At 37.4% G+C, this 17948-nt stretch overlaps 1 protein-coding gene across 1 annotated transcript in view; it reads right to left on the bottom strand.

Annotated features, from left to right (window-relative positions):
- Nucleotides 1–17948, bottom strand: part of AKAP9 (A kinase (PRKA) anchor protein 9) — a 152593-nt gene that overhangs the window by 90057 nt on the left and 44588 nt on the right. The window contains exons 9-13 of the mRNA XM_006834394.1: nucleotides 14634–14847; nucleotides 13600–13681; nucleotides 13246–13491; nucleotides 11870–11966; nucleotides 1949–2041 (exon numbers count right to left, since the gene is read on the bottom strand). Of these exons, the coding sequence (XP_006834457.1) occupies nucleotides 1949–2041; nucleotides 11870–11966; nucleotides 13246–13491; nucleotides 13600–13681; nucleotides 14634–14847 (732 nt within the window). The remainder of the gene's footprint in view (nucleotides 1–1948; nucleotides 2042–11869; nucleotides 11967–13245; nucleotides 13492–13599; nucleotides 13682–14633; nucleotides 14848–17948) is intronic.

Here is a 17948-nt window from a genome sequence, read left to right on the forward strand (position 1 = left end):
TGTATTTGTTCTTCTATCTTAGTAGTTTTGAGAGATTTATCTTCTAGCTCACTAGTTCTAGCTTCTATCTCTTCAATTCTATTCCTTTGCCCTTTTAATGTATTGTCCATTTCTGATATTCTATTATTAATCGTTTGGAACTTGACCTTTTTTTTTAACGGAAGTTTTTTTTTTTTAATTGTGATTTGGGTAAAATTTAACATAGCAAATTGGTTTCCAATTGAAAAATTCACACACATTTTGTTTTGTGACATTGACTGCAGTCCCCACAAAGTAATAATAAGCTTCCTATATCCTCCCGGTGTCTTCCATTTTCCTTTGTCCTTCTCTCCTATTCCTTGATGCCTTCTGGGCTGCATTCCTGGGCAAATGCTGCCCTTTTGAACTTGTATGGTTGATTGTTTTCATGGGTACGTAGCTCCTGGGTATTACTGTTCACCTTATAGGCTGATCTATCATTTGACTGACAGATGAGTCTCAGTGGTTAGTTCAGTTCAAGACCTGAAAGGTGTCTATGGGACATATTCTCAGGGGTCCCATCAGTCTCTATCAGGCCAGTAACTCTGATCTTCTTTATGATTTTGAGTTTTGTTCCACATTTTACTTCCATTCTCTCTAGGACCTCCTATTGTGATCCCTTTCAGAGCAGGTCAGTAGCGGTTGCTGGGCACCATCTAGTTTTTTTGGTCTCAGGTTCATGGAGACTACGGTCCACGTTATGTATGAGTTCTTTGAACTAATTATTTCCTTTCATCTTTGATTTTCTTCATTTTTCTGTACTCTAGAAGGAAAGTGACCAATATTTGCACCTTTAAAGGCCACTCACAAGCTTTTAAGACCCCAGTTACCAAAGTAGGATGTAGAACATTGTCTTTGTGGACTATGTTATGCCAGATGACCTTGGTGTTCTCCAAGATTATGGTCCAGAAACCCCAGGTTCCGTGACTAATTCACTCAAGGTGATTGATTATGACTAAAAAGCATAACATTGCCACCTGCCTGTGCTACTATATTTCAGGATATATTTGCAGCACATATAAAGACATACATGGAACTATCCTCTGTGAAACATACATATCAGTTCCAACTCATAGCGATCCTGTATAGAGTTAATACGAGCAGGTGGTGAACTTGAACTGCCGACCTTGAGGTTCAAATTGACTCTAGTCCAGAGCATTAAGCCACAGTACCACACCAGGACTCCTTAACTGAGTTTTTTTTCCCTAATTCTTTATGTATTTCGTATATGTCCCATTAATCTTTCAATCCTTCTTTCCCTTTTAAAACATTTCAACTGTTTCATTATAATGCATCCACTCAAGTTAAATGGACTTAAAAAGGGAACATAAAGAGAAAAGAAATCGTGCTCTAATGGTAAAGTAGGTGATACAGTTGATATGTATGAATACAAAAGAAAGGCTCTGAGCATAGCAGTTTAGATGTAGAACCAAGTAAAACTCACATGATTAACTCTTCTGCTTAGCTAGTAGGTAAGGTTCTAAGGCAATCCTCCTCTACTACCTGCAAGCACTGTCTAATATCACAGTAACTCCATGGATTGGTCAGGGCACAGTAATTTATGGAGGGTCGCCCACTTTCTGCTCATCTCCTACCTTATCTCCACATCCCTTCAAAAAACAGCAAACTCCTTCAGTCTTACTTGAAGGCCAGCAAATAAAACAAGATAAGGATTAATTTTTTTTTTTTTCATTCTGAAGTTTCTATTATTCTATATCAAGACACGGATGACTTCTGAGAGAAAAATACACAGATAATTCCACTTGAAGAAACTAGAGTTGATACCGTCTGACAACTTAAAGATGAGCTATATACGGCATATTTATTTAAAAATATATTGCTATCAATGAAATCTATGTTTTTGTTTTTGTTTTTAAGTTTTATAAGGACTATCAACTATAATCATCTTCAGGATAAAGGACAAACTTACCTTAGCTACTTCTTCTTCTAATTGTTCTTGGTACTGTTTTTCCAGCAACTTTATCATCCTTGTCTCTTGTCTTACTCCATATTCATCAGAAAGCTAAATTAAAAAGTTAAGACATTTATTTACACTAATTTGACACTGCTGATTTTTAACTTCTACCCTCAAAATGTTCTCAAAACATCACTATTTCTTAGAAAACTTCTGGAAAATTTATCAACAAAATATGACAAATTCTACTTTTGCCATCTTAATTAAAAACAAATTCTACTAAATAATTGTACTTACTACTGCAAACTTAACAACTACAGATGTAAAGAGAAATAAATTTACATATTTACAATTCTTAATAATCATAATTCTTGGATATATGTTGTTGTTAAAGTGCTGATGAGTTGGTTCAGACCCCATATAGGGTTTCCGAGGAAAGGGTGATGAGTTTGAACCATAGACCTGTGGTCCAAACAGACCTAGCGGTAAGAATGTTTATCCTACAGTGCCACACCAAGAGGGATCCCAAATCTCCAAACCCTTTCGCATCAAGTTGATTCTGACTTATAGCAAGCTGTAAGGACAGAGCAGAACTACCCCATAGGGTTGCTAAGGCTGTAAATCCTGACAGAAGCAGACTGCCTCATCTTTCTTCCACAAAGCAACTGCTGAGTTCAAACCAATGACCTCTCAGGTACTGGCTGAACATTTAACCACTGCATCAGCAGGGCTCCTTAGGGTATGGATACTTCTTATCTATTAATCATATGCATGTGGATACACATACACATTAATTTTAAGTAAAATGTTAACAGTGGCTAGCTTTGTGAAATTATAAGCAAATTTTTCCCCCTGGTACTTATTGACAAAGGCGCTCTGGTAGTGTAGTGGTTATGAATCAGGCTGTGAACTGCAAGGTCAGCAGTTTGAAACTACCAGCTGTTCCGCAGGAGAAGGATGAGGCTTTCTGCTCCCGTAAAGATTTACAGCCTCGGAAACCCTGTACAGGGTCACTATGAGTCCGGAACCGACTCCACAGCACATCACAACCACCACCACTTATTGACAGCAAGCAATATTCTACAAATCCAAATTACTTTTACAAACAGAAAAAAAAAAACCATTAAAAAAAAATGTGAACATGTTCTCAGCATGAAAGTATTTCTTTACCCATTATCTGAATTTTAATCAAATAGACACTCCATATGGGATGAGTGTGAAACAATCAAGAATGTGACCAATCTCTCTCCACTTATAAGGTATCATAATACAGTATGAGAAAGGAAAACAATCTTTGGTTTCTCTTTAACATAGGAACTAAAAGTCTATTAAACACTGGGATTTTGCAATTGTGGGTTTGAGAAGAGTGACCACAAATTAAGAACACATGAGACGGTGAGGAGAGGCAGAGGGTAGTTTAACTAGATGGCATGGACCGTAACAGATGAAAGGCTTTTATGTAACAGATGGCCTCTGCTGGAGGAGTTGCATTCACTGTCCCAGACTGTGACCACTGTGTGGAACAGAATGCTTTAACACTATCCTTGAGATGCCTGGGGCCAACTTTTCATGATGAGAACAAAAGCTATGCTTGCCAGGACACTGAAATGATTTGTTACGCAGCCTATAAATGTTATACAAAACAAGACAATTATAAAAAAGGAACATATTTAAAAAAAAAAAAAAAAGGATTCTGGGTTGATGGTGGTATAAACAGACCATAGTCCTACACATACCAATGTTGTTGTTAGGTGCCATGGAGTCAGTTCCAACTCATAGCAACCCTGTAGGGTCTCCGAGGAGTGGCTTTTGAGTTTGAACCACCAACCTTGCAGCTCAAATTGACTTTGCATTCTAACGCATTTCATTAATCCACAGTGCGACACCAGGACTCCAAACACATCATGGTGGTGGTTATGTGCCGACTTATAGCTACCCTGTACAGAGTTTCTGAGGCTGTAAATCTTTACGGGAGCAGAAAGCCTCATCTTTCTCCTGTGGAACAGCTGGTAGTTTTGAACAGCTGACCTTGAGGTTAGCAGCCTGATTTGTAACCACTATGCTACCAGAGCTCCTTAAACACATCATACACACCCCAAATACAACAAGGAAAATAAGGAAATGGTAATTGGCTTTGAAAAATTCTGAATCAGGGAGCAGAGAAAAGCAGTGGGAAGAACCAGCAAATCAAAGAGTCACGTATAGCAGGAAAATCATTTCTCTCACTCCCCATAGTCATGTGGACCACAGGCTGCTGTCAAGTGAGGAAGTGGTCCCAGATAAAGTGCCTTCTTCCCAACTACCATCACCCCTGCCTGTACAAAGAGACAGGGACCTGAAGTTTCTGTTCTAAAACCAACAAGGCAGACATCCCCAAGGGTCTGTTTGGAGTGCGCCATCACCAACCCCACCTGGACACCATCAGCTGCAAATTGCTACAGAAGGCATCTGCTTTCATGAGTTAACATTCTACCTGCCTCCCTGTATATCCCATATTTCAGGCCTTTGACAAACCTCCCAGGGAGTCAGTTCTAGTCTATCTACTCCCCATTTTGGTCAGTACTGAGGATTGCTAACTGCAGCTGCTGTGTACTAGGAAGCAGGGATCTTGAATGGAGACTAACTACACCCACAGCACCATTTTATAGGGAGGGCTCTGAGAGCAGAAAGGCAGACCTCCTTGAGAGCCCTATGGATCATGACACCCCCTCCCCAACCTGAATTGTTGGTTGCTAGGCTGTTCCAATCTGCTACCACATTGGAAAGCCACCACTTTGGAATCTGGTTCCACAGTCCATACTGCACCTAATGCACACCATGAATCAGTCTTCTGAAACCATGGGGATCAGTTGAGGTTTGTCTGCTTTACCTTCTAGCTGGTGCTGAGGAGTGCAGGGTGCAGCTGCTGTGTGCTAGGAATCAGGCATCAAGGGTGGAGACTATGCCCACAGTCAACATACTACAGCAAGGGTTCTGATAGCAGTAAGGCAGACCTCCCTAAGGTCCCTTCCAAATGGACATCTTCCCCAACCAGGAATTGTTTGCAGTCAGACTAATATGAACTCCCATATAAGGTTCCCTACAGTGAAGCCAACACATGGATCAACAAACTGGAGAATTCTGTGCCAATCACCACAGGGCCATTAATACTCTGAAACCAACAAGACAGATGACTTGGAGGTCCTTCTGGAGAGTGCCAGCTCTGCCTCCTCCTGAAATGGAGGAACGTCTACTTGTGCATCCCCTGAATGCCGCTTGGTTATAAGTAAACTCAACAGAATAGGGAAGGAAGCCTTACATGAAACAGGAGGGTAACACCCAGCTGTGAAGGGGACTTGCTGGGGGGGTGTTTTCAAACTAAAAACATGGTTATAGAAAGAGAAAGGGAAAGAACCAGAGAGGGGACTGCATTCCTTAGTCGACAGAATGATGAGTACAGATCTCACCTGAGAGACAGTAATCACTGGTGGATTAAACAGTGTCCTCACTTGTGTGTCTGGGAGAAACTGAAAGTTAAAAACTGAGCTCTGGAACTTTCAAATCCTAATTAAACCAGGGAGGGAAAAGGAACTACCACAGAGAGGGAGAATAAAGAGTAGTAAGCAAAGGCTGAAGGTTTTCCTGCCTCAGAGTTTCTTACAGAAAGTGGTAGCAAAAACACCAAAGTACTGGGGAAAACTCAGAAAGTTAACACCCTCCACCACTTGTCTGTCAGTGTGTCGTACTGTTGTGGTGGCTTGTGAGTTGCTGTGATTCTGAAAGCTATGCCACCGGTATTTTAAACACCAGCAGGGTCACCCATGGTGGACAGATTTCCGCAGAGCTCCCAGACTAAGGCAGACTAGGAAGAAGAAGAAGAGGCAGACTATTTCTGAATGTTTGGCCACTGAAAACATAGAAAGCAGAACACTGACAGATATAGTGCTGGACGATGAAAACACGAACAGCACCAGAATATTGTCAGATAGAGTGATGGAAGATGAGCCTCACAGGTTGGAAGACTCTCAAATGTGACTGGGGAAGTGCTGCCTCTTCAATGTAAAGCTGAACGTGATGATTCTAACGGAGGAAACTTTCAGGACCATCATTTGCTGATGGGGCACAACTCAAAGTGAGGAGAAACAGCTGCAAACATCCATTAATAAGCAGAATGTAGAATGTATGAAGGACAAATATAGGAAGTTTGGAAGTTGTCAAAAATGAAGTGAAATGCATAAAGATAGTTATCCTAGACATTAGTGAGCTGAAATGGACTAGTATTGACCATCCTGAATTTGACAGTCATATGGTTTACTATGCCAGGTATGACAAATTCAAGAGATATGGTGTTGCATTCATCATCAAAAAGAGTAGTTCAAGATCTATCTTGAAGTACAATGCTGTCAGTGATGATATAATATCAATATGCCTCAAGGGAGACCAATTAATACCACTGGTATTCAAATTTATGCACCAATGACTAAAGCCAGGAATGATGAAGTTGAAGAATTCTACCCACTTCTTCAGTCTGAAATTGACCAAATGTGTAGTCAAGATATATTTTTAATTACTGGTGATTAGAATGCAAAGGTTGGAAACAAAGAGAAAGGATCAGTAGTAGGAAAACATAACCTTGGTAATAGAAACGTTGCTGGCGATGATAGAATTTTGCAAGATCAATGACTTCTTTGCAAATACCTTTTTAAAATAACATAAAAGGTGATTATATACAGTGACCTCACCATGTTCAATTTGTATGCTGAGCATATAATACAATAAGCTGGATTATATGAAGAAGAGGATGGCATCAAAATTCAAGGAAAACATTATTAACAACCTGAGATATGCAGATGATAAAACCTTGCTTGCTGAAAGCAAAGAGGACATAAAATATTTACTGATAAAGATCAAAGTCTACAGCCTTCTATATGGGTTGTACCTCAGTGTAAAGAAAACAAAAATCCTCACTATTAGACCAATAAATAGCATCATGATAAATGGAGAAAAGATTGAAGCTGTCAAAGACTTCATTTTTCTTGAATCCATAATCAACACTCATGGAAGCAGCAGTCAAGAAATCAAATGATGTATTTGCACTAAGCTAATCTGCTGCACAAGACGTCTTTAAAGTGTTCAAGAGCAAAGACATCAGTTTGAGGACTAAGGTGCACCTGACCCAAGCCAGATATTTTCAATTGTCTCGTATGCATGTGAAAATGACAATGAATAAATAAGACTATAGAAGAATTGATGTATCTGAGTTATGGTACTTAAGAAAAATTTTGAAATTACCATGGACTGCCAAAAGAACAAACCAATCTGTGTTGGAAGAAGTACATCCAGAATGTTTCTTAGAAGCAAGGTTGGCTAGACCTTGTCTCTCATACTTCGTACATAGTATCAGGAGGGATCAGTCTCTAGAAAAGGACATTATGCTTGGTAAATTGGAGGGTCAGAATAAAAGAGGAAGACCCCCAACAAAAGGAACTGACACTATGGAAGCAACAGTGAGGATGGTGCAGGATCTGGTAGTGTTTTGTCCTGTTGTGTATGGGGTCGCTATGAGTTGGAGCTGACTCAACAGCACCTAGTAACAATAACAACAACAAATCACAAAGTACACAAAGAAAAGACAAACAAGGGCTCATACAAATGAACATGGAAAAAGTGCATCTAGGGAAAACCAGATATATTTTAATTGAAAGAATAAAATACAACACTAACTATAATGAAGGAACTATGGTGAAAAGTAGACAAAGAGCTAAAATGAGTAAGGAAAATAATGGAAGAACAAAAGGATGATCCAAAAAAAGTTATACTGCAATGGAAAGGGACAATAACTGAAACGAGAAACATAAACTTACCAAGAGATTTAGCCAAGCAGACAAAAGAATCAACAAATTACATGATAAGATAGTTAAATTTAAAGATGTTGAAGAACAACATGAATAGAGGCTTGAGAAGGCTGAGTATGGTCTAACAGAATTACTGAGCAACAAGAAGGTAACTGCTATACACAGCATGAGAATACCAAAAGGAGACGAGAGATGACAAAAAGAAGAAAATTAATAATAAAAAAACATATTTCAGAAATACTGACAGAAAATTTCCCCATCTAACAAAGGATAGGAATGTACAAATACACGAAGCTCATAGGACCCCAAGCAGGATAAACCTAAAGAAATCTATACAAAGACCCATCATTGTTAGGATCTCAGAAACTGAGGACAGCGAATCCTAAAAACAGTGACAGAAACAGTAATATACAAAGATACACAGTAAGATTAAAAGTGGATTCTTCCTCAGAGACACTGAAAGCCAGAAACAATGGAATGATATATGAGGGGTCTCAAAAGTTCACAGGAAAATTCTATTATCTTTTAATTCCATTTTCCTAGGAACTTTTGGAAGCCCTTTCGTGTTCAAAGCGTTGAAAGAAAAAAAGCACCAACCAAGAATAATACACCCAGAAAGACTAATCTTTCATAAATGAGGGTGAAATTCAATTATTACCCAACAAACAGAAGTTGAGAAAGTTCACATACACCAGACTGACCCTACAAAAAATTATAATGAGAGTTCTTGAAAGGGAAAAGGCACTAGAATGAAATTCTAAGTTACACATAAAAAGAAAGATCCCAAATAAATTGAAATGCATAAACAAGTTATGTTGGTGTTAAGTGTCTTCAAGTTGGTTCTGACACATAGCAACCCTGTGCAGAGTTTCCAAGGTCGTAAATCTTTGTGGGTACAAGAAAACCTCATCTTTCTCTTGTAGAGAAGCTGGTTGTTTGCACTACTAACCTTATGGTTCCCAGTGCAGTGTTTATTCTACAGATTCACCACATCCCCCCATAAACAAGTAAAAAGGCTCTCAATAAAGTATTCATGCTTGATAATTTTAAATATTTGTCTTTCATGTTTTTAGTAATACATAAAATGGAAGGACAAAATTATGCTATAGGCAAAAAGATGGGAGTAGTTAATCTTACATTCCAGGTACAGAGGACCCTAGGACCATCAAGAGAGAAGAGTACAAGCGGAATGTGGGACCCTATCCAGAGAGGCAGCAACACCAGAGATGGAGGCAGAGATGAGGACAGGGGGGGAGAGAGCAGCTGAGGACTCTAGACTTATGGAAAGAGAAAGACTGAGTGTTGACAGCTAGGAGGCAAGCTTACAGAATGTGCCCATTGGTTGTTTAAATTATTCCTGAGTGTTTTTGTGTACATCCTCCACCCACTTCCCCCAAATTAACAAAAAGAATGGAAGCAAATAATGTTGAATGATGGTGTACAGAGAAGACTGTAATCATTGCAATGAAACTATGAGTGTAAAGCTGATGTTCTGCCATGTAAACGATCACTCAATTCACAATTAAAAAAAAAAAAATTAAGGCACATGACATAAAAAGACGTAGTTAATGATACTAACAAGAGGGGAGGTACAAATGAACTGAAAAAAGTGTATGTAATTTTGAATTAAAACATAATGGGATTTTTCAATGAATTTTTTGAAGTTCCTTTCTATATAATTTATTGTACATTACTGCAGTTAAGTTTTTATCAGTTTACCCTATAATGTTACAAATACCAGCTATTAATTTATGGTAACCAGTAAGAAAATATATTAAAAACATACAAAGTAAGAAAGGAGACGGGCACCAAAAAGACTCACTGCAATCAATTAACAAAACACAAAAGCAAGCACTAGTAAAGGACAAAGCCACAGAAAGCTTAAGACACACACAAAAAAACAACTAGAATGGCAGAAGTAAATCACTTATCAATATTTGGACTAAATGCTCCAATCAAAAGGCAGAGAAGGGCAGAATGAATAATAATGTATAATCCAACTATAAGGCATTTACAAGTACACACCTTAAACCCGAGGATACAAATAGACTGAAAGTGGAAGGATGGAAAAAAATATTCCACATAATATTCATATAAGAGTTGAAGTGGCAATCGTATCCGACAAAATAGACTTTAAAACAAAATTTGATAGAAGAAATGAAGATAGATGATAGTGATAAAAGGGTAAATTAATTAAGAAAATCTAACAATCATAAATACATACCCACTCAACACTGGGGCACCTAATACAAGGGATTTCAAAATATTAGCGGAAAAAATACGTTATTTTTTAATTCTACTTTTTCATGAAATTTTTGAAGCCCCCTTATTTATAAAACACACATTGATAGAGCTGAAGGGAGCAATAGTGCTACAGTAACAGTTGGAAATCTTCAATACACTACTTGCAATACTGGACAGGACATCAAGAAAGAAGATCAATAAGGAAGCAGAGGATATGGATGACACTACAAACCCAACTAGACTCAACAGATGTATATAGAACATTCTCCCCCAAAATAGCCACAATACGCATTCTACTCCAGTGTACATGGATCATTTTCAAGGACAGATAACAAGTTTGGTCACAATACAAGTCTTGATAAAATTTAAAAGATTGAAATTATACAAAGTACCTTCTCTAATCACAACAAAGTAAAGCTAGAAATCAGTAACAGAAAAAAAAAAAAAAAGAAACCTAGAAAATACACAAATATATAGAAATTAGGCAATATGCTATTAAATTATCAATGGGTCAAGGAAGAAACCAAGAGAGAAATAATAAATTTCTTAAGAGTCAAATGAACATGAAAACACAGCATACCAAAACTTATGGCAGTCAGCACAGGCAGTACTGAGAGGGAAATTTATAGCAATGACTACCTACATGAAAACAATAAATTAAAAAAGACCTCAAATTAACAACCTAACTCAACAACTCCAGGAACTAGAAAATTAAGCTGAAGTCCTAGGGTGGCACTGAAGGATAATGCGCTGGACTGGAAGGTCAGTTTGAACTGCAAGGTTGACATTCAAACCTACCAGCTGCTCCTTGGAAACCCTATACAGGGTTGCTGTGGGTCAGAACCGACTTGCTAGCACTTAACAACACCAACAACAAACCTACCAGAAAAAAGAAATCAACAAAGATAAGAACAGAAATGAATAAAACTGAAAACAGAAAAATCTTATCAATATAACCAGAAGTTGGTTCTTTGAAAGATAAATAAAACCATTAAACCTTTAGATAGACTGACAAAGGAAAAAAAGAGATGCAAATAACCAAAATATGAAATGAAAAGAGAGAACATTAAACTGACCCAACAGAAATAGAGACTTCTGACAGAGTATTATGAACAACTGTATGGCAACAAACCTAGGTGGAATAGACAAAGTCTTAGAAACATACAACCTACTGAAACTGATTCAAGAGGAAATACAAAGTCTCAATAGGCCTATAACAGGTTAAGAGAGAATCAATGATCAAAAACCTCCCAACACCAAAAAAGTCCTGGTGCCAGAAGAAAAAATACTTCCTATTCTATGAAGCAAGTGTAACCCTGATACCCAAACCAGACAAAGACACCACAAGAAAACAATACTACTGGTCAGTATCTCTCCTAAATACAGATACAACAATCCTCAACAAAATGCCAGCAAACAGAATCCCACAATATATGAGTCACACCATGGCCAAGCGGGGTACACTGAATGTCTACTAATGGGCAAAGCACAATTCAAACAAGGTGGGTAAGAATGTCTCACAACCCAAAGAATATAATTAGTTCTCTAAACGGTGCATCTAAAAACTGTTGGATCGGTGTATATTTTGCTGTGTATATCTCTAGAAAAACGAAATAAAATTAAATGAAAAACCTTAAAAAGCCCTTAAATTTAGCTTACTCTGTTTTCCCATATTACTAAAATACATCAAAATTACTTATATATATTCTGGATCTTGTATAGAAGGTATTATCCTCATATGTACTATACTTACTTTGCAGCAACTACATATTTATTGAATAATTAGGAAACCAAACATAAAAATGATAGTAAGAAAAACAAGCTGATCAGTATGTATAACAATTTAAAGATGTAATACCTCGATGGCACCATCAATATTCTGTTGAAGACAACCTCCAGGGTAAACTGTTTTCCGTACATCAGAGTCAGTAATTACCATTGAATTAGCAGAGAAGCTAAATGTAAGTAAAAAGTGCAAAAGAATTAGAATTGTGTTTGTGTCTTATCTTTAATCCAAATTTACAATGTGTATAACATATGTATTGGGGATGTTATGTAACATACAGTTTATTTAGACTCCATTAGCAACTCTATGTGACAGAGTAGTACTGCCCTTATGATTTTCTAGGCAGCAATCTTTATGGTAGAAAATTGTAGGCCTTTCTGGCATGGGGTGACTAGGTGGGTTTGAACTATCAATCACTGGACTGCAGCTGAGCGTGTAACCACTGCACCATGAGGGCTCCTGTGGATTAGGGTAGGGAAAGCAAAAATGATAGGTGGTTGGTTAATGTCTTTTGTCATTGTTAAGTGCTATCGAGTCGGTTCTGACTCACAATGACCCTGTACAGGGTTTCCAAGGCTGTAAATCTTATAAATCGAATGGCATTTTGACTAGTTTCTCACTTACAAGTAACAGAATTGAATTATATAGTATTTTAAAAAATCACCGTTAAATTTTGTGCCATTTTTACTTTAAAATATATGACATGGAGCTATTGATAAAAACAAAACCAAACCACCCAAACCAGTTGCCACCGAGTCAATTCCGACTAATGGAGACTCTATTTGTTTCAGAGAGCTGCAATTTGCCAGTACTTTCTTCTAAGGATTCTCATGGTGGGTTCACACCACCAACCGTTTAGTTAGTTGCCCTGCACTTAACCCTGTCATCATGGGATTTCTTGATCCCTAGCCAGCCAAGTGGAAGAAGTCCAGTCGTAATGGGTAGGATCATACTTTATAGTCCCCACAGCATATTAACCAAATGCAAGCTGCTTAATTAAAGCCAGAATACGAATAACAATCAGTATCTTCATGTATGTGTAGTGAAATTCCTGTAATAATATGCCTGTCCAATACTGACACTTATTTCATTTATTTCAAAGATCTGGAAATATCACTCATTTTATTTCTTGATACTGCTACATCTCATCTTTTTTTAAGGAACTTTGCTCTGTTAACATCTATTTTTCATAAAACCATTCTGGGATAATACTATGACTATTGTTGTTGTTAAGTCATGTGATTCCAACTTACAACAACCCTGTACAGGGTTTCTGAGGCTAGACATCTTTAGGGGAGCAGAAAGCTTCAGCTTTTTCCCAAAGAGCAACTGGTAGATGCGACCTTGAAGGCAGTAGCCAAGCGTGTAACCCACCACAGCACCAGACTCTTACTATGATTATTATTGATCTAAAATATTACTGAATGAAATTATAAGCAGATAGATACCTTGGCTGAAGAGAAGACTCATTAACAGCCTGAAGCCTTTCCTGCAAAGAATGAATCTCTGCTGCAGAGTTTTCTTCAGTTTCTTTCAATTGTTGCTGCAAAGAGGACGTGAGCTTTTCTAGTTCTTCAACTTGCAATTCAAGTTGTTTGATATTTTTGCTATCTTGCAGAGAAGATAACTTGTTTTTATGACTGACATCTAAGTTATATGAATAAAAGAAAAGACATTTCAATGTAATTTTCTTACTAAAATATCATAATCACTTTTTTAAAGAGAATATTCACTTTTCTTTGAAAAATGCTTTCTAGTAATAACTCAAGTTTCAATTTACATTCATTTTGACTGATTAAAACAGGAAAACACAAACAATGCAATGAAAGGTTATTTCTTCTGTAGTGCATGGCTGTAATGCCCCTAAACCTACCAATTTTATGTCTTTAAATATAGAACAATTTAGAATCACAGAATGTAAGAAGTGGTAACTTGTTCTGTAACTGTTGGAGACTAAAACTATTCTTAATCCAGTTACACAAGCCAGAGACCTAGAAATCATCAATTCCTCCCCCTCTCACTGCTAAAATCAACTGCAGACCACAACCTATCTTGTTAACGCTTCCCTTCCACTCTCAATGACACAGCCTTAGTACAATGTTGTATTATTGCTTATAAGAATTACTGCCGAACTTGTTTAACTCATCTTCCCACCACTAATCCTGCCATCCCCAATTCATTCCAATCTTAAAAACAACATCAATGCCACTCCCTGTTTAAAATGATTCAGCAGGTTTGATCACCAATAGTATACAGTGTAAGCATGCTTCATTCCGGGCATATGAAGGTTCTTCTGATCTAGATCCTGCCGATCTCTCTGGCTTCTGCCTGACAATTCTTTTAAATGGCTGCGCTGTCTCATGCTTCTATGCTTAAGGCTCTGGAATCTTCTCTAAGATGACAATGTCCCTGTTCCTGCTCACAGATTCACCCTACACCCTACTCATCCTCTCAGGGGTGCTAGACTTCTCTCCTCTCCTTCCAGTCTCTAGTCATTCTTCTATTATATAAATTTTGCTATTGTTTTCTAATGGTTACATTTTCTCTACATGTTCTTTCCCACTGAATTGTGACTTCCTTCAGTGTCATTACCTTTCAAAGGCACCTTAATGAACTTCCACTGTCTACATGAACAAAAGACCCCCAGACTGGAACGTAAGTTGTCTTCCTTTATGGGTTCCAAGACAACAAAGGAACAGTGAAACAGGGGCATTAAGTCATAATTATTTACCTCACGGTGCTTACAATTTAGCACAACTGTTGTGCATATAATGTTGCTGTGAGTCGGAACTGACTGGATAGCACTAACGACAACAAAAACGTCAGAATCACTTACCTATTTCTTGGGTTTTTATATTCCGTAGCTCTAACTCATGTATTTTCTGAAGTTCCTTGACCACTTCCTCCTGAGCAGAAATAAGTTCCTCTTTAAGATTGCGAAGAGCTTTATCTTTTTCATTTTCCATATGTTCACGAACCTGATCCACATGAGTTGAATAAACAAGAGAGAGGCATATGCGTTGGGCTTCCATCTGTAGCCTTAAATCATTCTTAAAATAAATAAATGTACACATATTAGACATTTTCAAACCAAATTATTTATATTCTCCATATACTAACTGCAAAGGAAAAATACATGAAACTTTATTTTTAAAATTTATACATGAAAGCTAAAGTCTGAATTTTTTCTCTTTCCTTCTGTTGTACTGATCTACTTGTCTTTGTCTAAAAAAGTAAAGCAGAACAAGTTTTCATTAACTTGACTTTATTTATAGTAAATTTTGATATTTAGTATAGTTAGTATAGCAAAGATGTCAGCTTGAGGACTAAGGTGCGCCTGACTCAGGCCATGGTACTTTCAATAACCTCATATGGATGCGAAAGCTGAACAGTGAATAAGGAAGATCGTAGAAGAATTGATGCCTTTGAGTTGTGGTGTTGGAGGAGAATACTAAAAGTGCCATGGACTGCCAAAAGAACCAATAGATCTGTTTTGGAAGAAGTGTAGCCAGAGTGGAGCCCAAGATGGCTAAGCTTTGTCTCTCATTCTTTGGACATATTGTAAGGAGGGAACAGTCGCTGGAAAAGGATGTCATGCTGGGTAAGATGGAGGGTCAGAGAAAAAGAGGAAGACCCCCAACGAGATAGATCGGCCAGGTGGCATCATTGATGGCATCGAGTGTGGTGGCGGTAGTGAGGTTGGCCCAGGATTGGACATTGTTTCATTCTGCTGTGCATGGGGTCGCTATGAGTCGGTTCCAACTTAATGGCACCTGACAACAACAACAGTATAGCCACGTCTTTTTTCTTTAAAAAACACTATTACTCACAGACTAAAATAACAAAAACTAGCATTTTGTTTTATTTTTTTGTTTTAGCTCATTTCCCTATCCCTATATGGTCTTTTTAAAATTACTATTCCCATTATAAGTCTTTAGTTTTATTGTTTTTGTACTTTGTGTATGGTAAAATATGTATAGCACAAAATCTTCCATTTAAACCATCTTAAGTGTACAATCCAGTGGCATTAATTACATTCACAACATATGCAATCTTTACCACTATCTACTTCCAGAATGTTTTCATCATCACCAATATTTATATTGTTTATTTTGTTTTAAGCTTTTATTGTAAACTGAGTGATGGTCTATATGGGAGAAGGTCGGTTTAACACTCAACCAATCGTATTTTGTCCCTTTGTAATGATTACAAGGCCCCCCATGCACCACTGGCTAATGGTAACTTGTTTATTTTTTCTTAAAGAAATAAAACATAGATAAAATTGTACTATACAAATTCATATTTAAGACCCATGTTGACACAGTGGCTAAGTGCTAAGCCAACCAAACAGTCAGCGGTTCAAACCTAGCAGCTGGTCTACAGGAGATAGATGAGGCAGGCTACTTCCATAAAGAAGACAGCCACAAAACCAAAGAATCAACACAACAGCAATGGGTTTGGCTTTAATGTTCCCATTTGTCCTTCCTCAGAAACAATCACTGTCAGAAATTCATTGCATGTTTAGTCCATTTTTTTTATACTATGACTTCTCTATGTATTTGCAAATAATGCACTATATTTTGCACTGTCACTTACATACAGGGTATATTTATTTGTAACTGTCTTTTCTCCTTCAATATGCCGTAAGAGCTATCCATGTTGACACAAGTTAATTGATTGTAACTGCAGTATAATATGTGTATGAGCATACGATTTATCCATTTACTTTCTGAAGATTAACTGGGTTCTTTCTAATTTGATACTTCAAAAACCACTACAGCAGCAGTCTTAAACATATTTCTTTGGCCACCTGTACTAGTGTTTCTTCAGCACAGTGGTTCTTCAACTTCAGCATGCATTCGATACATATAGAATGCTCATTAAAAGAAATAACTGGGTCCGACCCCCAAAGCTTTTGATTCAGGATGTCTAGGTTGGAGACTGAGAATTTGCATTCCAACCTTCTTCTAAGTGATACAAATGCTACTGGTTAGGGACCAAATTTTGAGAACCACTTAGAAAAGTAACTGCTGAGTCATAGACAATGCACATTTTTAAACCCTCTTAGATTCTGCCAAATTATTTACTTTGTTGTTGAGAATACACACAACAAAACATGTATTTCTTCAACAGTTTCTACATGTATGATTTACTGACACTGATTACATTCCTTGAGTTGTACAACCATTCTCACCCCACTTTTCTGATCTGTTCCTCCCTCATTATCATAAACCCAGTGGCCCCTAAAGTTCCGATCCAAAATTTTGAGTTTCTGTTATCAATTTGATCCCATGTAGATAGTTCTTAAAAAAGCATACTGTCCTCTATACCAAAACTGACACCATTGAAAAGGACATTAGGAAAGCAATACCATTTACAATATCCTTACAAAGGATGAAATATCTAGGAATAAATGTAACCAAAGAAACAAAGGACTTATACATAGAAAACATTACTACAAGAAACCAAAAGAGACCTATAAAAATGGAAGAATGTACCATGCTCCTGGATAGGAAGACTTAATATTGTGAAAATGTCAATACTGCCCAAAGCAATTTACACATATAATGCAATCCCAATCCAGATTCCAACGACATTCTTCAAAGAGAATGGAAAAAACAATTACAAACTGTATATGGAGAGGAAGGAGACCCAGGAAGAGCAAAGCACTGCTTAAGAAGAAGAATAAGGTTGGAGGCCTCTCATTCCCCGACTTCAAAATATACTGAATGGCTAAAGTGGTCAAACCAGCTTGGTACTGGTACAATGAAAGATACATAGATCAATGGACCAGAATCCAGAAATTAACCCATCCACATACAGCCAACTGATTTTTGACAAAACACCTATTACATGGGGAGGTGATAGTCTCTTCAACAGATGGAGCTGGCAGAACTGGAAAGCGATATGCAAAAGACTGAAACAAGACCTTTACCTCATGCCTTATACAAAAACTAACTCAACATGGATAAAGAACCTAAATGAGAATCCCTGAATTATGAAGGCCATCAATGGAAAAATTGGGACAAATGTGAGGGCACTAATTCAGGGAATACACAGACCACCAAACATTTTGAAAACTACACAAACAAAAGTAGACAAAATAGATGAGTGGGACATACTAAAAATTAAAAACTTATGTGCATCAAAA

This window comes from Chrysochloris asiatica, unplaced genomic scaffold, assembly GCF_000296735.1.
Source record: "Chrysochloris asiatica unplaced genomic scaffold, ChrAsi1.0 scaffold00010, whole genome shotgun sequence".
NCBI lineage: Eukaryota > Metazoa > Chordata > Mammalia > Afrosoricida > Chrysochloridae > Chrysochloris > Chrysochloris asiatica.